We start from the raw sequence: 25,616 nt of genomic DNA on the forward strand, positions 1-25,616 counted from the left end.
AAAACCCCAAAACAATACCTTCTGTCATCTGGAAAATATCAAAGGTAATTGAGTAAGTGGCGTCTTTCTCTCAGGCTTATGCTTCTTAAGTACTTCTTGACAGCTAAAGAATGGAAACAGTTCAGATGGGTGTTGTTTTATGCAGAGGTTTTACTGGTCTGGCCCACCTGAGATCAAACTGGGCTGTATGGTATGGCCCATGACATAAAATAAGTTTGACAACCCCACTGTGGACACACTGCAGGGTACACAGACAAACTAACATCAGATTATTTTTGTGTGGGCCTTTCATTCTATAACATATGTGCAACCTTGTTACTGAAACCTATTCAGTGTGGAAAATAAAAAGACAAAACAGGGAATGACTTGACAATAAAAACATTATTTAAAAAAAAATAAGTGACATGATTTAGGCGATTACTAACACCATGTATAGTATAAAGGTCAGACCTCTATGACATATTTTGTATTTTTCCAATGTTTTCTTATTAGATTGAGCGTGCCACTCTAACAATTACACTACATTTACTACATTTATATTCCATTACACTCCACTGCCAACTAACAGTGATTTGCAACACTGTACATAAAAGAAATTTATAGAAAAAAACATTACCAACATATAAATATTATTAAACAACATGTCATTTTTCCTGAGTATTTATTTGTCACACCTTGAAAAGTTAAGGTAAATTTTGAAAGTTGCTTAAATTAATCTAAATTAATTGTATTATTGTAATGTATTGAAACTGAATGGATATTCAGTATGACAGTAACGGGGTTGCGCAAGGCATAGCAAACAACATCTAATCAAAAATACACTTGTAAAATATGTATCTTTGTCTAATTTTTGACGGCTAATTGTTTTTTACTTAAAATTTAATCTATTACATAATGAGCAATTTACATTTTTCCTTTTGAAACTGATTTAATAACATTTGAAACAAGCTTACATACGGTTTTCCTTTTTACGCGTTTTTCTTCATTTGTCCTCGTCGGCCGCCGTATGGTGTCGTGGCGTTTGTGTTGTAAGCAGACGTGCTACAGTTACCGGATCAATCAGAAGTCGAACTTCATTCTTATTTAGTCTTTTAACATAAACCATTGGACAGTGTTAGCTTCTGTCGGGTCAAAATGAGGCGCGCCGGACTGGGTAAGAAACAAACAATTAAACCAAAGCTTCTCTTTTCCCATACGTAGCATTTGTTGCTAACTAGCTAACTAAAGCTAGCTTATAGTAACAAATGTTTGTTGTTTTGCACTCTGAGTACTCTGTTGTTCATGAACGCTTTATTAATGCTTAATGTCTTTTAATACAGGTGAAGGAGGCTCGGGGAACTATGTAGCTAGTGGATATAGTGTATACGAGGAAGAAAATGAACACCTACAGGAGGGTCTCAGGGCTAAAGTCAACGCTTTGAAAAGTGTAAGTAACTGCTGATTACGAGCTTTTTGTTGTTATTTTTAACAGTCAGTGAATATTGCAGCAAAGAGTTTAATATAAATGACTCGACGGTTTCCGTATGTACTCAAAATGTAAACTAATTTCTTCAATTACTATGTTTTACAAGTCACGTAATCACAATGAATTGATTTTTACAGCTCTCCATTGACATTGGCACAGAAGTCAAATACCAGAATAAAATGCTGGAGGATATGGTGAGTTTTACTTTGGAGTACGCTGGACCACTTGCTGCTACAGCAAAAAGAAAAAAAGAAAAAAAAAAAAGAAGCAACGTTTAGTGTTGTCTGAGGTTGGCAGGGAGCTATTTTTGCCTGCTTTGTGTGTTGTTTTATGTTGTGGTTTGACTTTTATTGGTCAAAGTCAGTGAGAAACCCCTCAAAACTAAAGAATTTGAGTAAATGATTCAGATTCCATCACTGTAAACTTCAGAAATGTCTCCTAGCACTTGAATATTGTTCTCTGCTGGACGTCTGTAATCATGTAATCAGGGTGGCTGTAGCTCAGGAGGTGGAGCAGGTCATCTACTAATCAGAAGGCTGGTGGTTTGACCCCTGGCTCCCCCTGGTCAGCATGCCAAATATCCTTGGACAAGATATTAACCCTAAGTTAATGCATCACTCTGACCCATCCATCAGAGTATGAATGTGTGTGAATGTTGGTTAGTAAGCACTTGAAATCATAGAAGAAAGTGCTTGTGTGAATGGGTGAATGTGGCATATTGTATTTAGTGCTTTGAGTACTCCAGCAGAGTAGAAAAGCTCTATATAAGAATCAGTCTATTTACCATTTACCACTTTTCCTCTCCACTTCTCACTTTAGGACACAGACTTTGACTCCACGGGCGGCCTGCTTGGTGCCACCATCGGCAGAGTCAAGAAGCTGTCCCGGGGCAGTCAGACCAAACTGCTGTGCTACATGCTGCTCTTCTGCTTTTTCGTCTTCTTTGTCCTGTATTGGTTTATCAGGTTGAGGTGATAGGAGGATCTTATTGGACTTTGCTCTTCGGTTCTTCTCTTCTAGTTTGTGCTACAATGACACATCTGAACCAGACCAAGATAATAAAGAGAAAAGGCAGGGATGTTTTTTTTTTTTTTGTTTTTTTTTAAGTCATTACACTTTTATGTGCCACAGTGTCAGGCTTTCAAACAATGACTCGAGAAGAAGTTTAGAAAGGTGTACTGATGCTGTTTGATGGAGTACTAAAAAGTAAAAGTGGTTTAGGACAATGTTTGAGAAAATCAATAATCACAGGAAATGTAGTGCATACTGTATGCATAAACGAAGCAGACAATATCAGTATTTACGGTGTTTATACTTAATATCTGACCAGTTAACCTGGATTGAGAAGAGCATAATTTATGACTGTAGACGATACAGCAGTGTCGAGAACTGTAATTCTCAGCAATCAGCTGAGTTCAAGTTGAACAAGTTATAGAATGATCTGCATAATCTAGTGTATGCACTTTTAAGGGTGAAAGGACACATTCCTATTGTCATATGACGACCACACGTGCGACAGTAGTGTACGTCATTGTTTCATCTTTATTGTAAAAATATTAATGTAAATAAACAAATTTTATGCTCTGGATTAGCTGGTGTAACTTCATGCTGTTGGATGTGCTGAAATGTCTTCAGCATGAAAATCTCAAACATAAAACATCCATTTTTATTAAAGAACATTATTTTTCTTTATTCTAAACAATAATTACAGAAGTAACAAATTACATTCAACCAAAACTCTGCATTGTTGCACATGTGTACAGACAAGGAAGGGGGGGGCTTCATTATTCTGTGTGATTGACCGTATGAGGATGTCTTTATGACCACATACAGTATTGTTAAAAAGGCAAAATCTCCTCATCTGAGTAACTGATCAAAGTGCACAAATCAGAAGTGATTTTCCCACTGGGGTTAGCGTTCATTACATCACTTGCCAGGTAGTGTGTCCATGTACTTGCAGATGATTCCCAGCATTACCTCATCAGCTCCTGCACCAATTGACATTAACCTGGAATCCCTGCAGAGAAGGAAAGTTTGTTATTGTTTTTTTTCTGTCACAGTTACAAACAGGAAGCTGCATGTAAGTCATTTAAATGATCTAAAGTTGAGTCACCTTGGGTCACACAATCCAGTTGCATTATTTGCCCTGTCACTAGATGTCAGCATTGTGCAAAACAAAGACTTAAGAATCTGAAACTAAGTGTTACTTGATTAGACACTAAATAACTGAACGGGGCCTCAGAAGTTTTCCAACATTCCCTAAAAGTTGCTTTTGTTCATCTGGACGTAGCGTTTTCAGTGGGAGAAATGTTTCATGACTCATTCAAGTGACTTCTTCAGTATCCGCTGACTGCAGGTTTCCCCAGCCTTATAAACAGAACATTTGCTTAATGATTTAACATCATTTTTGGGATGGTTAGCCTGGATGATTAGCATCTATCGAGACTTTTCAAGCGTTATTAATAAAGTGAAGCCAATCATGTTTGAAATTTTAACATTAATTATTAAGAAATCACATTTAAATCGTTAATAATATACATTAATCGAAGGCTTAATTAAAGACCTGCAACAAAACTGAATGCCGTTGCCATAGAAACAATATATCCTAACAAAAGTGCATACAGTAGCTGCTGAGTCATGGATTTCGTTTTTTTCTGTTTTGCAGAGAGTAATAACTTGTGGCTATCTGGTTACGTTGCATTTTTATCATTTTCAGATATGACAATAAGGAAATCCGGATTAGTAACGTTAGAGTGAGGTGTCTCATGCCTCGTTTAATCTTACCTGTAAAATCGGCTGACTAGCACATCACTGGTGTAGCCCATCCCTCCCCAGTACTGGAGACAGCTGTCGCCCACTTCTCTGGCAAGGCGTCCCCCCTTTAATTTGGCCATGGATGCCAGCTTGGTGACATCGTTGCCTTTAATATACAGCGCTGCAGAGGGAAAACAAAGGATAGCCACGAGCCGGGAAGAGTGTAAAAAATGTCCAGGTGGACAGAATGAAAAGAGGAAAACAGACAATAAAACAAATGTGTTTCAGTTTCAGAATCACATGCGTCTGGCTCTGATTCAATGTTTTTCCCCATTCAGGCCTTTTCCCAGTGCAACTGATCAGTGCCTCCATTGTAGGAACCCTCTAGAGGAACATGTGTGAGCTGCATGATTTCTCCTGTTTCAGCGTCTAAAAAAAAAAAGAGTTTGTGTGTCTGTGTGTGCGCTTATCTACCTGCACCAAACAGTCGCAGAGAGCTCTGCTTTCTGGGCAAGCAAATTCTGACTTGAACTGTTCCCAGTCTGATGAATTCACCCAAAGCTACTGGCCACTGAGGGGGTTTTAAACTGAGAGACAAATCACAAGAACTTGGACAGCGACCCCACAGATGCAGACATGCATTCGTATTATAAAGATGGCCATGTGAAGCACTTGGACTGCATTCTGGCAGAGCTGGGCACGTGCCTTTTCTACGGTAATATTAATACCACTGCTCTCCACTAAGCTTCATGCACTCTCAACCTGCTATTATACCAACACAATTCCAAAAAAAGTTGAGAAACTTTTTTTGGAATTGGGTTTGTCTGGTTCGTTCCAAGGAGGAGGGACAAATCTCTCGGGGGTTGCATCAGAAAGGACATCCCGTGTAAAAACCTGCCAAATCAAATATGTGGAGCTCTGGGCTCTGTGGTGAGCCCTTGTAGGGAGCAGATGAAAGTAGCTTCATAAAAAAAAGATGGGAGGATCTGACTGTGACATCACGCATCTGTCTTTCAGAAATGCATAAAGAAACATTTAAAAAATCAGTTAACAAAATACAAAACAGAAAATACTACTTAACATATTAAAATTAGAAATAAGCACGTTAATAAACAGGAAGCAAAATTAAGCTAAAATGCAAATGAATTGGAAAACGTCACATCATATCTGTGCTTACATTTATTAAAATCTTTAATAATACTGTGATACCTTTAATGATATATTATTATATATTATATCGTTTAAGCACTTCTATGGAAAATGCCATTAATCATATTCTTTCCTGCTGGAAAGCTGATCATTTTCCAGTGGACATCCATGGGGATTCACTCACTCTTGGAGTTGGCTGCTTGAAGCCAAACATAATAAAGCTCCTTTGCACAGTACTTTATGCTTTCAGAGTGCAGTTTCTAAAATCAAATAATAATAAAATGTCATTGTGGTACACAAGTCCAAGGTTTTCTTATTAGTAATGCAAACATACAGCTGTCACATTTCCTGCGTCTTCCGTATATCCTACTGCTCTGAACCACACTTTGGACTAATTAAAAGTCACCCAGGTGCAGCCTACATTACTGAGCTAATATTAGCATGTAGCTTTATGTTGTCTATAAAGTCAAACTACCTGTAGCACGGTAGAGGAGAGAGCGGAGCAGCTCGACCTCCGTCTGCAGCTCGGCCAACCTGAAGTGAACCGCCTGGTGATGAAGGACGGGCTGCTTGAAGATCTTCCTCTGCCGTGTGTACTGGATGGTCTCCTGAATGACGTTGTCCGTTGTGGTCAAGACTGGAGGTGACACAGGATTATTTTAAACACCTCCACTGAAATGTGTTCTCTACCTTTGCTGAAGACGCTCTGGTTTGGATCAACCAAGCCAGATAGGCTGACACACGATCCAGTAAAAACAGCACAAATAGTTTCTTACGAATTCTGGCCAAGACAACATTGATTCAAATCAAAAGCAAACAACTGCTTTACAAATTGCTTGAACCATGTGACCTGAACTCCCCATTTATCTGAAAACTAAACGTGAAACTGAAATAGTGCATAAGCTGCGCAAACTTCCAGTAAAATCTGTAGGAGGCTAATGTGGGGGAAAGATGGGTGAAAGTAAACTTTAGATGACATCATATCCTTGGAGTAATAAGTAAGATAAGCTTCACTGAGTAAAGTCGACTTACTATTGGCCACTGCCCAAAGCCTCTCTTCCTGGAACTGAAGCATCTGATAGGTAAAGCCCATGCCTTCTTGGCCGATAACATTCTTACAGGGTACGTGGACGTCATCAAAAAACACTTCGGCTGTGTCAGATGACCACATACCCAGTTTATCAATCTTTCGGGCGATGTGCACTCCTACGATGGAACAGACGGGAAACAGAAAGAACGTCAACATACAATACAATATAATAACTTGTTTTAGGGCGCAAAATTAAACAATCGGTGTGCTTTCCAAAAACACGCGCAATCTTGAACTTGGAAATGAATCACAGATAGTGGATTTCTGCAGAAAATGTCTTTTGCCATCGAAAACAAATCGACTAACCCTACCCGGCAAGTTCATGGGTAGACATATGAGAGATTTGTTCTTATGTGGGGGCCCGTCACTGGTGTTGGCGAGGAGACACATCCAGTCAGCCTGGGTACCATTGGTGGTCCACATCTTTCCCCCATTGATCACATACTCATCACCTTTCCTCACGGCCTTGGTCTTGATACCTGAAAAGTGGTTGAGTGTTCAAAAAACTGGGGTTTAAATGGAAACCTCAGATTAAAAGACTAGAAATGGACCCTTAATGGAAATTAAAAATACTGGAGAAGAAGAAGATATAATATTAAACGCACTCGAGACATCAGAGCCAGCTCCAACCTCACTCACTCCAAGGCAGGCCACTTTGTCCCCACTGATGGAGGGTAGGAGGAACTCCCTCTTAAGCTCGTCCGAACCAAACCTGTGCAAACACAGAAACACTATGACTGTGTGACGCCGTCTCTTTGTTTTTCCATCTGTTGTTTTATTTTCTACCAATATTTTTAGGACAGTGTCAAATGAAAGTTTCGTTGAACTTGTGTAACTGTGGCAGATCGTGTGCTTTAAAAAAAACACTGCCATGTTTGAGGCAATTACAGCTCCAGTGGGAGTGAGGAGGGAGCTCACACGGTATCACTCCCACTCATCTGCAGCTCTTTTATAGTACTTAAACCTCATTGCAGGCGAGAGTAGATCCTCTAATTAAGCTCCTGAGACTCTGACTGTCTGTTTCACTGAATTTTTGTCTTGTGTCACCAAGAGCTAAAGAAAAGGGATATCACGTGACAAGCCAAGGTCCTGTATGCTTGGTAACAGTTTGCTCCACACCAAATGGGCGAAACAAAGTATTACCAAGCATATTAATTCACATACAGCTTAGGGAGTGTAACTCTGATCAATGGCTGCTCATTAGAGGTATTTACTAGTATAATAATGGTAAAAATATAAGAAAACAGTTTTACATGTTACATAAAAGAAGGAACGATTGATTAAAAGAAATCAAAGAAAATAATGCCGTTCACAGTTCATGTACTTTTCCATAAATCTAAGTGTTTTCTATCTTTGATCTAAAGAATATTGACAAAAAGACAAGTTACTACGATATTATGCACAGTTTTGACCGGAGTTTTATTTTCATTGTTCCCATGTCACCATCCTCCCCACTGGAGGGGATTAGTTACAAAAGCAAGCAAAGCACCAACCCAAAGTGTCCAGTGACACGACTCCAAGACAATCGTTATAAGAATGGATTGAGAGAATGTGACACTAGGTTTGCAGGCTTGTACCTGGCCAGCGCCGGAGTCGTCATGTCAGTTTGTACCCCGATGGCCATGGGGATTCCTCCACAGCGGATGTTGCCCAGCTCCTCTGCCACTGCTACACTGAAGCTGAAGTCAAGGCCCAAGCCTCCATACTCTGCACAAGACAAAACACATTTAACGCTTCAGCGTATCGTGCGTATTAATGAATATCACTATTTTAATCATTTAAACTCAAGAAAAACAAATGTGGATCCTTACTGCAAAGCACAAAGAGGCAGAAAGAACGGCTTACAAATCCCTTCCTGTGTCACTTCCATCTATCCTCTATCTCTAAAATCACCACCCTCACACATGCACGTGCAATATACGCTGGTATACATACATAACATTGTGATCTGTTGGCACTGGAGCATGCACTCAAATTAATTAAAGGGTGTTATGATTAACTGTGTTATCAGTAATTATGTGTAAAAAGCACTGCTGGGAGATCAGCAGCCAGCTCATGTGTTCTACTACCATCTCTAATCGGACTTTGATCTCTTCAACGACTCATTTGCAAAAAAGAAGTAAAGAAACCAAAAACTGATGTCTATTTTCTTCCATTACGGCAGTAGGGATATTTGAGCAAAGGTCCATAATAGAGCTGAATGCTGTATAATAAACGTGTTTAAAACACACATTTATGTCAGTTGTCCTCACCAAGACCCATCCCTTATCTTTCTTTTGCCTTTTATCATCAATTAAAATGAAGCACCTGGTGTTATATTACATATTTAATGCGAAAGGACACATTTCTATCTGTTACTCATGGAAGCAGGAAGCTGATGTACCCGCATTTATAATGAATTTTCTCTCAGCTTGGTTTGGCAAACAAATCCTGTCAAAAGAAAAAACACTATGAAGACAAACTGTCATTCTGCAGTACAAAAAATATATATAAATAATTTAAAAAATCCCTCAATTATCATGCTGGTCAAGCAGATTTAACCTGACAGTTATTCGTTTAGGACAAATGTCCTGATGATAATGACCAGGCAGTCAAATGTAACAAGACTAAGTATTTGTGAATGTTCTGTGCTGTTTTCTCATTACTAAATATAGCACAGCAGCCACTGAATGATGGATACTAGCACTGACTGACAATGAATAATTATGAGTGAATTTACCACACGGAGGCTGGCAACTCAAGCAAAGTGGTTTAATATCACCTGCCAGACTAGTTGGGGAATAATGGAAAGTGCAGTCTGTCAGAACGTCGAAGACGGACAGCGAATAACAGAAAGAGTCAAATAAATCGGGACAGAGAAAAGGGAAAATATATAGGGACAAGCAAACAAGGGAGTGGGGGAGCCAAAAATAAGAGGAAACAGGTGCAGCTGTGCAGAGATAAATCCCTGAGCCCTGGAAACCCTGCAGCGGTTAATGCGAACGAAGGGAAGCACCAAGGTTTATCCCACTTTAAACAAAACAGCAGGCTGTCTGGTTGAACAAGCAAGCAGAAGAAAAACAAAGCAAAATCCTGTCACAAATGTCAAACCCATACACATATGTCTGCTCAGGGAAGCAGATGTTCCTCGCTATAGGCTCCCATAGGGTGGAGCGCCACGTGAAGGAGAAACACAAGGATGAAGAATCTGGGAATAGAAGATGCAGCACAGAGACACTGCAGCGATGATGGGTGTAACATACTGTACGTTCTGCCTTTCTTTTATTTCTCTGAACTTAATATTGATATGAGGAACCCGATAATTAAACAGATCACTTCTCCCTGGATAGGAAAGATGAATCACCATCATAAGCCCTTCTGCAATACTGTCCTGTAATAACTATTACAATGGACACAGGTGCCATTGTGCTGCTTTGTCGACTCGCGAACGCGTGCATCCTTATCGTCCTCATTATAGTCTGATGTCATATTAAAACCACTGTGCTTATGTTTCTGGACAGAAAAACCTTCTGTAAGGTATTCGTCAAAGTATAGGTGAAGAGAAAAAGTGAGAGAAAAGCAACAGCCTGGACATACGAGTCTCACCGAAAGGTTACTCATTTCAAATCCTGCACAAAAAACACTCAGTGAAAGGGGAAAATGCGCGGGCTGCCAAGTTCTATCTGTCAGGCAGGACACAAGGCCATTTCCACTGTACGGTCAGCAGATACCTCTCTGTCAGGGAAAAGGAAAATAGTCAGGGAGCCAGGGGTCATCCTCTTCTTCTCCCTCAACGTGGCTGCCTTGGGAAAACTTCCCGTTCTTGTGTTTTGAAAGGTTAAAATGCCTTTCCTTGTGCAGGGAGAAAGAGCAGAAAGTAAGTCTTCTGACTGCACACGGGGGATTTTCTTTATGGCTTTTATTGATTCCTATTTTTTTTTAAAAACTGAGAATATGAGATTCAAGCCCTGCCGTAGATCTATTTAGTCAACAGTGTGTAATGCTTCTTAAATATTAAGCTACCACTGTCACTACTGCATTTAAATAATATTCTTTAATTCCTATTTTGGGCTGCCTGTTAGAGTGATTTTGTCATGGTCCTGAGTCAGTGACCCAGTGTTTTTGGTTTTTGTACTTTTACTTTCGATTTATGTATGATGACTGTGTTTTTCAGGGTTTAGGTTGCGTTCCCTCTGTTTGGTGTCATCCCTGCCTGTGTATCCCCTTTAGTGTTGTAAGGTCTGTGTTTAGTCTGCGCCTCTGAGTTTGCGTCATTACGTGTATGTGTTTCCTGTTTTACTTTGAAGGTCTCTGTCTGATGTCAGTGCGTTCTAATTACGTTTCCCGTGCCTCGTCAGCGGTGATGTCTTCCAGGTGTGTTCCTCTCCTGTGTGTAGTTTCCTCGTTCCCTTCTGTGTATTTATAGTGTGTGTTCCCTCATGTTCGTTGCTAGTCCGTCTGTGTTTCTTCCCTGCGTTTTCTCCTGGAGTCGTCCTTTCAGGTTCGTGTGTTAGTCATTCCCAGTTTAGGCCACTTTTAGGTTTTGCTTTGCTCGCCGTATTTCTGTTTGTGCCAACTGGGTAAATAAAAGCTCGCTCACTTCCAAGCCAGTGCCTGCGTCTGGATCCTGTTTCACTCTCATCACACGTCTGGCCCCGCAGCCGTGACAGTACGGACTAGCCACTATGGATCCAGCGGCACTGGATTCTTCCGAGGAGCTTCGCGGAGATATTATTTACTCCGTTGAGAAGCTGATCAACCTTTGGCTGAATTACGAGGGGAGAGAACTTCGTCAAGCTGTAGCAAACCGGCTACAGCGTTTAATCTCCGGTCTCCCCTGGTTGCTTACTTCGCTAGACCCTTTGGCACAGAATTTCCTCTGTAATGAGTTACAGCTCCACCCTGTCGCTACCGCTCACCTGTCCGGTCCAGCTGGGCATGATCCGCTTGGCCTGTCGGAGCCGTCTCCGAAAAAGAAGGGACGGTCACGCCGCCGACGCCCCTTGCCACAGTCGGACCCCGTGACTTCTGAGCCGCCGTCTGTGGTGAGCAACAGGGACAATATTTCTGTTTCAGACTTTGGGAATGTTTATTCTGGGGCCGTGTTCTTTGACTCAGCCGCCCGGCCTGAGGCCCAGTTAGCCGCCCGGCCTGAGGCCCAGTTAGCCGCCCGGCCTGAGGCCCAGTTAGCCGCCCGGCCTGAGGCCCAGTTAGCCGCCCGGCCTGAGGCCCAGTTAGCCGCCCGGCCTGAGGCCCAGTTAGCCGCCTTCAGCTCAGCCAGCTGCCCGGCAGCCACCTTCAGCTCAGTTAGCTGCCCGGCAGCCACCTCCAGTGTCTCCAGTACAGGGAGTGCAGAATTATTAGGCAAATGAGTATTTTGTCCACATCATCCTCTTCATGCATGTTGTCTTACTCCAAGCTGTATAGGCTCGAAAGCCTACTACCAATTAAGCATATTAGGTGATGTGCATCTCTGTAATGAGAAGGGTGTGGTCTAATGACATCAACACCCTATATCAGGTGTGCATAATTATTAGGCAACTTCCTTTCCTTTGGCAAAATGGGTCAAAAGAAGGACTTGACAGGCTCAGAAAAGTCAAAAATAGTGAGATATCTTGCAGAGGGATGCAGCAGTCTTAAAATTGCAAAGCTTCTGAGCGTGATCATCGAACAATCAAGCGTTTCATTCAAAATAGTCAACAGGGTCGCAAGAAGCGTGTGTGGAAAACCAAGGTGCAAAATAACTGCCCATGAACTGAGAAAAGTCAAGCGTGCAGCTGCCAAGATGCCACTTGCCACCAGTTTGGCCATATTTCAGAGCTGCAACATCACTGGAGTGCCCAAAAGCACAAGGTGTGCAATACTCAGAGACATGGCCGAGGTAAGAAAGGCTGAAAGACGACCACCACTGAACAAGACACACAAGCTGAAACGTCAAGACTGGGCCAAGAAATATCTCAAGACTGATTTTTCTAAGGTTTTATGGACTGATGAAATGAGAGTGAGTCTTGATGGGCCAGATGGATGGGCCCGTGGCTGGATTGGTAAAGGGCAGAGAGCTCCAGTCCGATTCAGACGCCAGCAAGGTGGAGGTGGAGTACTGGTTTGGGCTGGTATCATCAAAGATGAGCTTGTGGGGCCTTTTCGGGTTGAGGATGGAGTCAAGCTCAACTCCCAGTCCTACTGCCAGTTTCTGGAAGACACCTTCTTCAAGCAGTGGTACAGGAAGAAGTCTGCATCCTTCAAGAAAAACATGATTTTCATGCAGGACAATGCTCCATCACACGCGTCCAAGTACTCCACAGCGTGGCTGGCAAGAAAGGGTATAAAAGAAGAAAAACTAATGACATGGCCTCCTTGTTCACCTGATCTGAACCCCATTGAGAACCTGTGGTCCATCATCAAATGTGAGATTTACAAGGAGGAAAACAGTACACCTCTCTGAACAGTGTCTGGGAGGCTGTGGTTGCTGCTGCACGCAATGTTGATGGTGAACAGATCAAAACACTGACAGAATCCATGGATGGCAGGCTTTTGAGTGTCCTTGCAAAGAAAGGTGGCTATATTGGTCGCTGATTTGTTTTGTTTTGTTTTTGAATGTCAGAAATGTATATTTGTGAATGTGGAGATGTTATATTGGTTTCACTGGTAAAATAAATAATTGAAATGGGTATATATTTGTTTTTGTTAAGTTGCCTAATAATTATGCACAGTAATAGTCACCTGCACACACAGATATCCCCTAAAATAGCTAAAACTAAAACAAACTAAAAACTACTTCTAAAACATTCAGCTTCGATATTAATGAGTTTTTGGGTTCATTGAGAACATGGTTGTTGTTCAATAATAAAATTATTCCTCAAAAATACAACTTGCCTAATAATTCTGCACTCCCTGTAGTTCAGGCTCCAGTGTCTCCAGTAGCTCAGGCTCCAGTGTCTCCAGTAGCTCAGGCCCCAGTGTCACCGCTACCCGTAGCTCAGGCTTCACTGTCACCGGCCTCACACATTCATTCGATGTAGGGAGAGAATCGCATGATAACCTTTGGTGTATCTCATGAACTGGCTACTATAGAAACTGTAACTTCCTTCGAGGCTCCCCCAGAGGCAGGGTATCAGCCCTTAGCTGACTCTGGACCCCTGAAGGCTAAGAAGCCCCCTGAGAAGTGCACCGTGTCAGCGTTGCCTAGGCAGAGTGAGTGCTCAGTGCAACGCCAGTTGTCTTCACGTCAGCCAGAGGACTCCATGCCTGCTGGCTTTGTGGTAGCCTTTGCTGGAGGGTCCGAGGGACCGCTCCGGCCTTCGTCTCCTGTCTCCACTGGAGGGCCCGAGGGACCGCTCCGGCCTTCGTCTCCTGTCTCCGCTGGAGGGCCCGAGGGACCGCTCCGGCCTTCGTCTCCTGTCTCCGCTGGAGGGTCCGAGGGACCGCTCCGGCCTTCGTCTCCTGTCTCCGCTGGAGGGCCCGAGGGACTGCTCCGGCCTTCGTCTCCTGTCTCCGCTGGAGGGTCCGAGGGATCCGTCCAGCCTGCAGCGCCACCACCGTCTCCGGCTTCCACGCCATCGCCTGCAGCACCACCGTCTCCGGCTTCCTCGCCATTGCCTGCAGTGCCATCCTCGTCTGGTCCAGCCTCAGAGTCTTCATCCTCGTCTGGTCCAGCCTCAGAGTCTTCATCCTCGTCTGGTCCAGCCTCAGAGTCTTCATCCTCGTCTGGTCCAGCTTCAGAGTCTTCATCCTCGCCTGCAGCAGTCTCATCATCCTCGCCTGCAGCAGCCTCCGCTTCTGCCTCTGCCTGGTCCAGCTTCAGCTTCGCCTTCACCTGGTCCAGCCTGGTCCAGCTTCAGCTTCGCCTTCGCCTGGTCCAGCCTGGTCCAGCTTCAGCTTCGGCTTCGCCTTCGCCTGATCCAGCTTCAGCTTCGCCTTCGCCCGGTGCAGCTTCAGCTTCAGCTTCGCCTTCACCCGGTCCAGCTTCAGCTTCGCCTTCGCCCGGTCCAGCTTCGCCTTCACCCGGTCCAGCTTCAGCTTTAGCTTCAGCTTTGCCCGGTCCAGCTTCAGCCTCGCCCGGTCCAGCCTTCGCTTCAGCTTCAGCCTCACCTGGTCCAGCCTCTGCCTCGCCTGGTGCTGCAGGGGCCACGCAGCCTTTGGGTCTCATACTGCTGCCTCGACATCGTCGGTCGTCTGCCAGGCCGCTTGTTGGGCATCATCGCCGCTATGGACGACCTCCCAGACGCCGCCGCTGCCTTCCGCCCAGCCGGCCCTCCGGACTTGTGTCGCCGCCACCACTGCCGTCCGCACGGTCGGCCCCCTGAACTGTTGCCCCGTCGCGGCCGATGCCATCTGCTCGGTCGGCCCCCTGAGTTATTAGTGGACTGTTCTTTGTGCGCCAGTGTTTTTCGTGCGTGTTTTGTTTTGAACTCTTGGTCCTTCTGTTTTGTTTTGCTTTGCAAATCTTTTAGTGACTGCTTTATATTTACTAAGCATAAGATACCTTTCAGTAGTTTGCTGTGCAGAGTTTTGTTCCAGTGCATTGAGGAACAAGCTGCCCGATCGCAACACGCTTTCACATTTTTACTACAAATATATGTTTTTGCAATGAGTGACTCTTTGCTATGTACTTCTGAAGAGTTTATTGCACTGTATTTAGCTTAAGCGCTTTTCTCATCAAGGGCAAACACGTCTCTCTTTCACTTGATGAATAACATCTAAATTAAACAGACTCCTAAATCCCTTTTTCCCATTCCTGTAATCCAAGCGTCGGAATCAATTAACACAATACAGAACTATGTGAGAGTCTGCTTCATTAGTCGGCAGTGCGGCACACATAAACAGCTTATTGTAGTTTTTCTGACAGCATGCATTTTCACAGAGTTTAATCTTTTTTTCCGTTATTAAAAGATATTCAGCAAGACGAATCCGTAAAGGTGTAAAATGCAGTGTTTGTGCAGAAAACAGATGTCAGCCATGTTTCCTGGGGGATTTTAAAGAGATGCATACTCGACAGACTGAAAACAATTATATGATACGTCACGATGTCTGTGCAAATGAGGAGCTAATACCCCTTAGATGACACAAAAGCAGAAAATCACTGCGTTGTGGTGACAGTGTGCGTAGTTAAGCATGCTTTTTCAGTTTTAATCATTTCTGAATTTAATTAACTCTCTGCAGCACCTCGAGGCGTCATGAAGCAGTCACTGTGGTAAGACAAACTGGGCAGGAGTATCCTTTTCTCTTTATTGCAGGAGAAAGCAACATGGTATTGATGTTAGTCCCATTCCGACTATATGCTGCACATCAAGATTATTTTCGTCCATGTCAGTTTGATGCCCTTAACAACTGCCCTTAACAGAGTGTTGCTGAGCCTGTATTTTCAAATGGCATCCCTTAAGCATGTTTCTTGCACCATACATGACTGCAGTTAATCTACAACCTGATCATACAGTGCGTCTTCCCACTGCGAGGATCCTCCTCTCTAATCTTGTCAGCTAATGCTTAATGCTTGTGTAGTCAGCACATTTTAATTCCCTCACCCTCCCTTTTCTCTGACCTACAGGCTTGTGGTGCAAACGTCTACGGGCGACTCACTGTCCAACAATGTTGCTCACATGGTTTTCTTCTATTCGCCGTCAAATGTCAGAAAACAAACGAGAGCTCGAATGTGCTGGAAACAGATGAGAAGTGGCTAATTAATTTAGAGAAACTGACCTTATACTGTGGGAGTAATGCAATACACTAGACATAAAACATCTGCTTTTGATTATCAAACACTTCCCATAAGTCTAGTTTCATATTCATAATGGATTACACATAGAACCGCACATATTTCGTGGTCCTGTACTGTAAATTTCTCACTGCCTCCCGCCATCTCAGCGACGACCCAGCTGGATATACATCTGGAAAAAGGGATAGTCAGCTTCAGACAGCTGTAGTGGGATGCTGCTGTGACACCAGCACCCATCATCACAGTGGGAACATTTGTAAGCCCGACTCATAATGAATGGCTGTCAGACCCAGAGAAAAGCAAACGGAACATGAATTCAGCTGTGAAAGAGATGTGCTGCATGTCTGCTGAAGCAGAAATGGTCAAAATGGGCAGACGGCGGAGGATTCCTCGGTTTCGAGTGCGCTGTGGGATATATTTCAATCCATGTATCCCTAAATTAAGGGAAATTCTATCAACCACCTAAATTATGATTGTGAGAGACTGATTTTCATGACAGTCTTCTTAGGTATACAAAAAACAAACGTATCTTTTAAAGCAATATTTATGTTTTGCCAAGGGATTTCAGATCTTAGCTATGTTACAAATTCATCATGGGGTTTTTGCAATGGCAAGATAAACAGGTTGACCAAACAGCATTTATCATGTAGACTGAGGCCTGGATGATGAATCAGTCTTCACGTCTGCATGGATTACCAACGGGAAAGAGCAAGAAATATAAATGGACAAAAGTCTGTGTCGCGACATGCCCTCTAATACTGCCAAGGTCATTCTCGTGTAATAGATACACATATTGCAAACATAAGCCGAGCACCGATTGCCTTTATACTTTTAAGGTCAATATAAAGAAAATAGGAAGCAAGTAAAAACCACGCCAGTTTTTTTTAGCACTTTGTGTGCTTAGAGAAAGTCATTCTTGCATCTTTTTATTATCATTATTTTCCTAAAAATACCCTTGTGTGTAAGACACAACAAAAAAAGCAAAATGCTGCACTAAATTTGGCACCTTCGTGCGACGGCTATTATAACTTCTCAGCAGGTCTTAGATCTCACCGTAGAAAACAAGCTTCCTCCAAAATAAAGGTTTCTGAGGCTTTTGATGAAACAAAGCCTTTCCTTATCCCTCTCCTCCTAACAATGCATGAACCCCACCAGATTAATTAAACTCGTCATTTTTCAAAATCACAGGTGTTGGAACCCATCCCAGCATACACTGCAAGTCTCTAAGAGCTCTAACAACAATGCAGATGGTTTCATTTCACTCATGTGCCATTCCATGCCAAACCTCACAAAAAACACGAGTGAGGACTGGACACTATCCTGGAAACTGATATTAGAAGGGCTTACTGCATTACCCGAAAGATAATATTAGGTGTCTTACCAACTGGTTTGTTGACTCCTAGAAATCCTGCATTTCCTAAGATCTTGAAGATCTTGTGGGCTGGAAACTTCCCTTCTGCTTCCCATTGATCGACGTAAGGGTTGATCTCCTGGTCGATGAGCTACGGCACAAACACCACAGAAGAGAGGTATCATGTTGTATCTGTACTTCTAATTTATATGAAATCCTTATATCTGTTTCTTGTGAATCTTAAGCATTTTAGTGCATTCATTTCTTTCTTTTTCTTGTTTTTGTAACCATCATGATATTCTAACAACAGCTGACAGCCCTGCTCTTTTGTCTCCTGTCTCATAAGACCTAAAGGACACAGACTGAGAGTGGGAAAGCACTTAAAATGATTTTTATATATAGTCGGCTTCCTGCTGTGTAGTGCACATATATTCTAAAGTCTATGTAATCTATTTCAAGCAGACAGAAACAGAAGGTATCACATATCAATGAATAGAAAAAGTATTATATGGTTGGCCCACAATCATGATGAATATGGCGACAGTATGAAAGGCATGCTATTCTCAACATGTATATGCTATCAGTGCACGCTTGCGTTTTGAGGGCTTATGCTGAGCACTTTTGTACTGATGCAGCTGGAAGCTAATATTGTGCAGATATTTAGTATGCATTGCATGCCAATATTTTAATGACTCAGTGTTCTCCCCCATCATTTTGTTCTTGGCACCGCAGGAAAAACCTCCAAAGTAATATTTAGATCAACATGCAAAACTAAATCTCAGTGCTGAAACCCATACCAATGGCATTCTTTTTGGGTTAGCAGCCACTCCATCTACTCAGCCACAAAGCCCGGGATACAGCTGCCTCAAAATGAAGGATGACTGTGGCATGTTTTATGATTTTAGAGTGGAAGGAAAAAGCTGTAAAGCTTGCATCTGTGGTCAAGGGACAACTTTCATAATCTAAGAGGTAAAGGATGATGACTTGTTGAAGTACATGCTAACATTTTATGTGTATATATATATATATATATATATATATATATATATATATATATATAGATATATATATATATATATATATATATATAGATATATATATATATATATATAGATATATATAGATATAGATATAGATATAGATATATATATATAGATATATATGTATATACTGTATATACACACACAAAAGTGACCCTAGCTTCATGCCATTTTTAACTACACTAAACTGAAGAATGATTTATATGCGAAGAACAAATGTTTTGTGGTCATCTTGAAACTCAAATTTACATAATATCCATCAACACTGAGAGCAGCTTTTGCTTTTGTCTCCTGAATCCAAATTAAAGCTGCAGTGTCCTCTAACAGTGTTTTCTGAGTCATTAAAGTGTCTATAGTGAGTATAGAGAAGGTCGCAACCTGGTTTTTCAAGCAGACTGTGAAATCATTGAACTGCCATGACTCATTTCAAGCACCTGGAAGTGGTCCCCAGATGGTGAAGCACCAATGAACTCAAATGCTTCCCAGAGAATAGCTACATCCATAGTGTGGGTTACAGTTCATGTGGTACCCTGTTTGTCAGTTTCTAAAACAATTCTCCCTCACACAGCAGGTTTTGCTAACATGAAGCTTTAGTGCACCCAATAACAGAACATCAACATCTTCTGCAAAACAACCTCAGCATCAAGTGCTGCCAGGCAAGCAAATCAATTAACGCGTAAACACAGAAAATAAAAACTTATGTGGTGTAACTGTACCCGTCCATTTTTTAATGTTTCTAAAAATCCACTGAGGCATCTTCACTTGCTATTTGTTAATAAGCTTTCTTTAATGGGCCATGTTTTCAACAGAGCCATGACTATTTGCTCCTTTGCTGTTTCTCTGCTACGTACTGTATTCTCTAAATGGTGGAAAAGCCAATAAAAAGTAATGATTAAAAAAAAAAAAGACATATTAGGTAGAAACGGGAATAATTAGATTTAAGTCTCAGCCAATAAAACTGAGCTCTGAGAAGTCAAAACTATTGGATTATTTCTTTGTTCTTTTGATTAAATGTTCAGTATTAAAGCGTTCAAAGTTGTTTTTTTTCCAGGATTGGAAAAAGTCACGCACCCACGGTCATTCTTGGCTGCCAAAACACGCAAACCCAAACCTGCCAACTACTGAACAAGCCAAAAGCAACATTCTGGGTGAGAAATAAAGAAAACATGACCATCATCATTTCACCGTACAGAACAGAAAACAGACAATACCTTTGACACTGATACAGTGCGCATACCTGGGCTGTACTCTCTTAAAAGAAGGCTCACTTACAGAACTTTTCAACACAAGAACCAACATTTTAAAAAGGAGGCACTAGTTCTTTTTAACGTTCAGAACCTGCGGAGGGAAAAGGAGGGACCATTTGTCGCTGGAAAGGGAAACATAAATGTCATCTGGGAGTAACCCAATTCTTACAAAGGTTATTGTGTAGTGTTGTGCAACATACCAGAAGAATTTCACATCACTGACCTGCCATGTAGTTAGGTCAGGTCAGAAACATTGCAATAAAAAAGTCTTACTAAATGTCCAGTTTGGAGAAACTGACAGCAGATATTACATGCACACTGAGCTTATCTGTTCAATCCAAACATTAGTGTTCTCAAAGTGGGTTCACCTTCCTGTGTATATCATAGGTTAGTGCTGGAAAATGATGAGGTGACTAATGATATATAACTATAAAGACGACTGGGACAAAATATTAACAGAAAGTATTGTCAGTACACTGGTGCAAATTGATTATCTGCTAAAACAAGCAGACACTCTAATTCTCCGTCCAGTCTGAATTACCAAAGTTACTTTTTCATCACTTCTCGTACAGTAGCAGTACTTGGAAAAAGTCTTGGAAGGGTCTAAAGTCAAAGGAAGTAAAAAAAAAAAAACGAGGTGAAGGCGCATGAAAATCTCCGACTCATTATTAAATGGGAACAAAAATAATAATAACAGATGAATCATTCTTGCTTTTGACCTTCTGAAGGGGTATTTTTTCTCCTTGCGCCTTGACATACATCATAATTGACAGTCATACAATGCAGCCCATATCAAAAAATCATTGTATTGTGATAATACTGTTATTGTTGATTATAATGAACTCAAAACTTATCAATACATCCGGCAAATTAATTTGATTAAGTGCGAAAAACCTTGAAGCCTATGAGCAATCTGTCTATCTTTCTGCTGCTTAATTAATAATCAGAGTGCAAAATGTAAAATGATCCCAATAGACCTCTATGCAAAACATCAAAAATAATAACAGGCTACGTACCACGGGCTTTTAAGGTAACTGTACGTAAACAACATTTTCTTCACCCAGCTGTATCAGCCAATTATAATGCCATTTCTATCCTTCATTTTTTTCAAATGCTTGTTATTATTATTAGAAGACATTGAATATATGTTCATTGCTATGCAGATGACACTCTATATTTGACTCTATATGAAGCCAGATGACACAAATCAAATCCAAATTCAGACAAAAAAGGGTTTTTATAATGGGTCCTAAAATCTTAGAAACATGGTGACTAACCTGATACTAACTCTCGATGACATCACCTTGGCCTCCAGTAGAACTTTAAGAAATTAGTCATTTTTTCACCAGGATATGTCTGTCAGAGCACATGTTAAACAAATATGAAGGACTTGCCTTCTTTTATTTGATCATAGAGACCATATTTCTCCCATAATGACATTCTCATTGGCTCCCTGTTAAATCCAGAATTCAATTTAAAATCTTTCTCCTTACATACAAGGTCTTGAATAAACAGGCCCTATATTAGTGTGCCTTTTGTCCCATCTCTCTCCCAGTAGGTCTCAACAGATGCTGCCCCTCCCTGAGCCTGCCAGGGTTTCTTCCTGTTAAAAGGGTGTTTTTCCTCCACACTTTTGCCATGATCTTGCTTATAGTAGGCTGTCTGATTGTTTGAGTTTCTGTTTAATATTGTAGGGTCTTTACCTTACAATATAAAGTACCACTTAGATAGGAAATAAATGTAAAAATTGACCAATTTTACAAATGGTAAATGGTAAATGGCCTGTATTTATATAGCGCTTTTCTAGTCCCTAAGGACCCCAAAGCGCTTTACATATCCAGTCATTCACCCATTCACACACACATTCACACACTGGTGATGGCAAGCTACGTTGTAGCCACAGCCACCCTGGGGCGCACTGACAGAGGCGAGGCTGCCGGACACTGGCGCCACCGGGCCCTCTGACCACCACCAGTAGGCAACGGGTGAAGTGTCTTGCCCAAGGACACAAAAAAAGCCTTACTTCTTACATAAAACAGTAAAAGACATTACAGGCCACTCGCCTTCATTGTTGTTGTGTAATATCACAGAAGTTATTTGTATTTGTTGACCTGTCAGAAATTCCCGTCTAACGGAGGCTGCATGTGAGTAGTCTCTTCCTAGAAGTTTTTGCAAATTTTATTTTTTAAAGCACTTTAACTTCCAGGCACTGAAGATGTAGTCATTCTAATCCTGAAAACTAATTTCCCGGCAAAATTTTTTTTTCTTTTTTTGTATATGTAAACGAAGGCAGCCAACATGGTCACACCCACTCGTATTAAATTAGTTGTGGAAACATTGGCGTTGTGAGCGTCTAACCTTCAGCAGTAACAAAAGGATTTCCTAAAACCCCGTTTGACACCTCTAAACAAAGACAGTACAGCTCTTTTAATAAACTGCTCCCCCTTGAGTTCCCTTTCCTGCACTTCCAACTTATTGTCCTGTATTTCCTTTTAATTTTTATACACCCTTCCCAGTTTTCCCAGTGCTATTTTATTTTTGACCTTCTGGCATCCTTAAAAGGTTTAGTCAGACGACAAACTTCCCTCTATTTACAGCAACAGCTTTGCCTTAAATTAGGCTCTTATTGTTATTTTTTCAGACTTTGTTGCCAATGTCACTATAGTAATAGAAATTCTAAATGAGTCAGGCTAATTACTAATGCTTCCTATCATTTTTTTAATACCATAATTTGGAGCTACTAATATTTAGGCCCCTAAAAAACCCAAAGCTTTAAATGCCAGAAAGCACAAACTGTAACAAAGAGACAAAAAAAACAGAAATCTCTGATAAGGAAGGCCAATACATAATTGTATTGGCATCAAAATGAATCCAAGACACCCGAGACCCTTTAAATTATCTCAGTTAAAATGTAAAACACTCACTTAATGTGTCTTTACAACCTAGCCTTGCTTAAGCAAAGAGCAAAACAGTCCATCTTACCTATTCTGCCTGGCCTTTTAGACAAATTTAGCAAATAGAAACAAACTAAATCAAATCAACAATCCAAAGTTCAGATCTTCTGTACACCAGAATATTTCAGGGGCTTGTCACTGAAAATATAAAACTGGACTCACAAACAGATTCTCCCACATCACACGGCTGTGACTGTTAGTTTTCAACAACTTCAATAATAATTCTGAAAATGCCAGTGTTGGGTTTATCTAGGCACAAACCCCGCTGGAACACGAGACCAACTAACTGCACGACAAAACAAGGCAAGACAGAGCTCTTTGTCTTTGTGGCTCGCGAGGTAAGTCAGTCAAAGTTGAGGAAAAGATTCCTTCACCTGAACTCAGCCAACTTCAACTGATTCCTTCGCTACATCACTTTTTATTGTCAGCAAGCAATCATTCTTGAATATGCAATTACAAATACACCTGACATTCTTAAGCAACATCAGTGTCTGTATTGTGTGTGTGTGTGTGTGTGTGTGTGTGTGTGTGTGTGTGTGTGTGTTTCCAGCCATACTATACATAGACGTACGACCTTAGGATAGGATAGGATACTTTATCAGCATACAAATGATTAAATATTTCTAATCATAAATGATAATCTTAAATTATTAATTCTGACAGCCAGCCTCTATAGCCAGAGGAAGAACACCAGCTCTGGCTCCTAGATAAGTGATATGCACTATTTGATTCCCAGCCAACTATTTATTTGATACAAACAAAAATGTGGTCTGTTTAGACTAAAGTACATTGGCCTGATTAGCTGTTTAATGTGAAGGCCATGACCCACTCATTACTCCAATCACCATCAGTGTTTATCTAGACACACAAATAAACCACCAACAAACCAACTGATATCAGGCATTTGGGGACTTGTTCCCTCAAACAATGGTCTCATTGTGACCCTAAATGTGATTTAAGTCAGAGCACAGTCATAACTGTCCTTCAAAGAGGGTTAATGGTGAAAAACATAAGACTCCACTTCCAATATCCTACATAAATAACTTTTAAATGTGCTCTTGCTACTTTATTGTTTTATATTTATCAATGTGCACACCAGCACGCCACACCACAGCTTCTGAATATTCATTTAACAAATAAACATCAAAACCTTCAGTTTCCTTACATAGCTCCTTTAATATAACAAATCTGAACGGACACATATAAACATGCTGTGCATGTTGGCGGGAGCATGGCTGACATTAATTAGCAGGATGTGGGAGTGCACAGTAGGTCATGAATCCATACAAGCAGGTGTTGTGCCAAAAAGTAATTTACTGTATATGCCAAAAGTCTTCTGCAAGTATTTAAACTATGGGAAATGAGTTGTTGGCCTATAATTTGTCAAACATATCGTTTGTGAATGATATCAAGTCAATTTGTGCAACAATGAACAACTTCTCATCACAAGGTAGAAGCTGCAATCACTTTTTTAGCAAAGAGACTTTCATATATCCTTTACTTATCCAGGTAAAAGCACTCATTGAGATTAAAAATGTCTTTTTCAAGAGAGATCTGACCAAGAGGACAGCAGAAATTGCAAAAAGTACAACATAACATTTCTATAAAGATATTTCAAGTGGCCAAAAAGGACTGTACTGGTTGTAATGGAGAACACTGAGTAGGTACACTAACGCAGTCTCTTGCAAAAGAACGTGGATTATTGCAAAAACAGTTATTTCTTTATAACACATATAACCTATTAGTAGTTCCTCTTGACTACAGCCTATTTACCAACATGAGCAAAGATATTAGACATTAAAAAAAACACATGGAAACACCGGAAATCCCTTTTTGACAGAACCCCAGCGGCTGTGTTCATCACTGTAAACAGAGTGGCCTTGGCAAACCTGGCGTTCGGCCTTGTTCTTCTTCTGTCCTTCAAAACATGCACGCGTGTGCGGTTATTTGCGGACACATAAAATAACACTACTTTCCAAATGTAGCGGTAACAAGCGGAAAAAAGCTGGAGTAAAACACTGGCGCCTGATTCCTTTGTGTGGGCATGAAGAAGAGCAGACAGGAGACATCAACACAGCTCAGCGGAGGAACAAGCTAGCACTGACCTCTCACCTACTTTTACTTTACTGCCCCCCGCGCTGATTTTAGGGTCATGTTAGGGAGAATAACACTGCTGTTGCAACTGTCCCTTCGCTAAAACATGCTGTGTTTTCGTTGTTGTCTCAAAACTTCCTGGTGTTAGCAGTCCTGCATACCTTTCTGAGGGACTCCTTTAATGCAAAGTGCTCTTGTGTGTAGATTAAATGGTCAGCCGCAGTCTCTGGGGCACTGGACTTCACTTGTTTAGATGACACTTTCTCAGTCAACGAGCGGACACCACCACCCAGTGAAGTTAACTTGTAAAAATGACGGCTTCTGACCAGCACGTTTAAACGCAGGGCTCCTTCGCGCAGCGCCATCTCTGTTGACAACAGTGTGTGCGCATGCGCTGGTTGGAAGTTCTCACCGGATCAAATATTAACCCAGTGGGAAAGTAAAATATTAGCAAAGCTTCACTTCCCACCATTATTGGGGGGAAATTTTGTCATGAAATATATCGTAAATGGGGTACCCTGGTATGTAAATAATTACTCTATCACCAGCAAGCATTTAAAGTAGCCATGTAAGTTATCTAACGTTGTTACATTGTAACTATCAGTTTTCATCAATGTAATAGCAAGATTTACTATCGCTTTTGGCTGTCGCTTTTGTTTTTAAAGTATTTTGTGCCCAAATGCAATTAATTTTTATTTCCATTATGGATTAATTTTACTAATAATTATGCTGTCTGACAGAAAGCGTGTTAAAGCATATTGCAAAATAGGAAGAAATG

At 41.3% G+C, this 25,616-nt stretch overlaps 2 protein-coding genes across 2 annotated transcripts; one reads left to right on the forward strand and one right to left on the reverse strand.

Annotated features, from left to right (window-relative positions):
- The first annotated feature begins 985 nt into the window (after positions 1-985).
- bet1 (Bet1 golgi vesicular membrane trafficking protein) lies at positions 986-3,051 on the forward strand. Its single transcript, XM_031756887.2, has 4 exons — positions 986-1,153; positions 1,320-1,426; positions 1,603-1,659; positions 2,285-3,051. Exons 1-4 carry the CDS (start codon positions 1,135-1,137, stop codon positions 2,438-2,440), a joined length of 339 nt encoding a protein of 112 aa, XP_031612747.1. The 5' UTR covers positions 986-1,134; the 3' UTR covers positions 2,441-3,051.
- On the reverse strand, positions 2,988-25,216 carry zgc:85777 (uncharacterized protein LOC405871 homolog). The gene is made up of 9 exons (XM_031756886.2): positions 25,000-25,216; positions 17,534-17,654; positions 8,036-8,165; positions 7,064-7,170; positions 6,770-6,937; positions 6,401-6,574; positions 5,844-6,005; positions 4,250-4,400; positions 2,988-3,482 (listed from the first exon to the last, which is right to left on the reverse strand). The coding sequence occupies exons 1-9, from the start codon at positions 25,201-25,203 to the stop codon at positions 3,392-3,394; spliced, it is 1,308 nt and encodes a 435-aa protein (XP_031612746.2). The 5' UTR covers positions 25,204-25,216; the 3' UTR covers positions 2,988-3,391.
- Between the last annotated feature and the right edge of the window lie 400 nt (positions 25,217-25,616).

The sequence above is a fragment of the Oreochromis aureus genome, linkage group 22 (assembly GCF_013358895.1).
Source record: "Oreochromis aureus strain Israel breed Guangdong linkage group 22, ZZ_aureus, whole genome shotgun sequence".
NCBI classification, from domain to species: domain Eukaryota; kingdom Metazoa; phylum Chordata; class Actinopteri; order Cichliformes; family Cichlidae; genus Oreochromis; species Oreochromis aureus.

What these genes read in the sequence shown, in the direction of transcription:
- zgc:85777 (XM_031756886.2), bottom strand. Translation starts at nt 25,203, where the DNA reads ATGGCGCTGCGCGAAGGAGCCCTGCGTTTAAACGTGCTGGTCAGAAGC. An exon ending in AGCTGGCTCTGATGTCTCGA is followed by an intron (nt 6,938 to 7,063) that starts GTGCGTTTAATA and finishes ACCACTTTTCAG; the next exon opens with GTATCAAGACCAAGGCCGTG. An exon ending in CTAGTCAGCCGATTTTACAG is followed by an intron (nt 3,483 to 4,249) that starts GTAAGATTAAAC and finishes CCTTCTCTGCAG; the next exon opens with GGATTCCAGGTTAATGTCAA.
- bet1 (XM_031756887.2), top strand. An exon ending in AAGTCAACGCTTTGAAAAGT is followed by an intron (nt 1,427 to 1,602) that starts GTAAGTAACTGC and finishes TGATTTTTACAG; the next exon opens with CTCTCCATTGACATTGGCAC. An exon ending in ATAAAATGCTGGAGGATATG is followed by an intron (nt 1,660 to 2,284) that starts GTGAGTTTTACT and finishes TTCTCACTTTAG; the next exon opens with GACACAGACTTTGACTCCAC.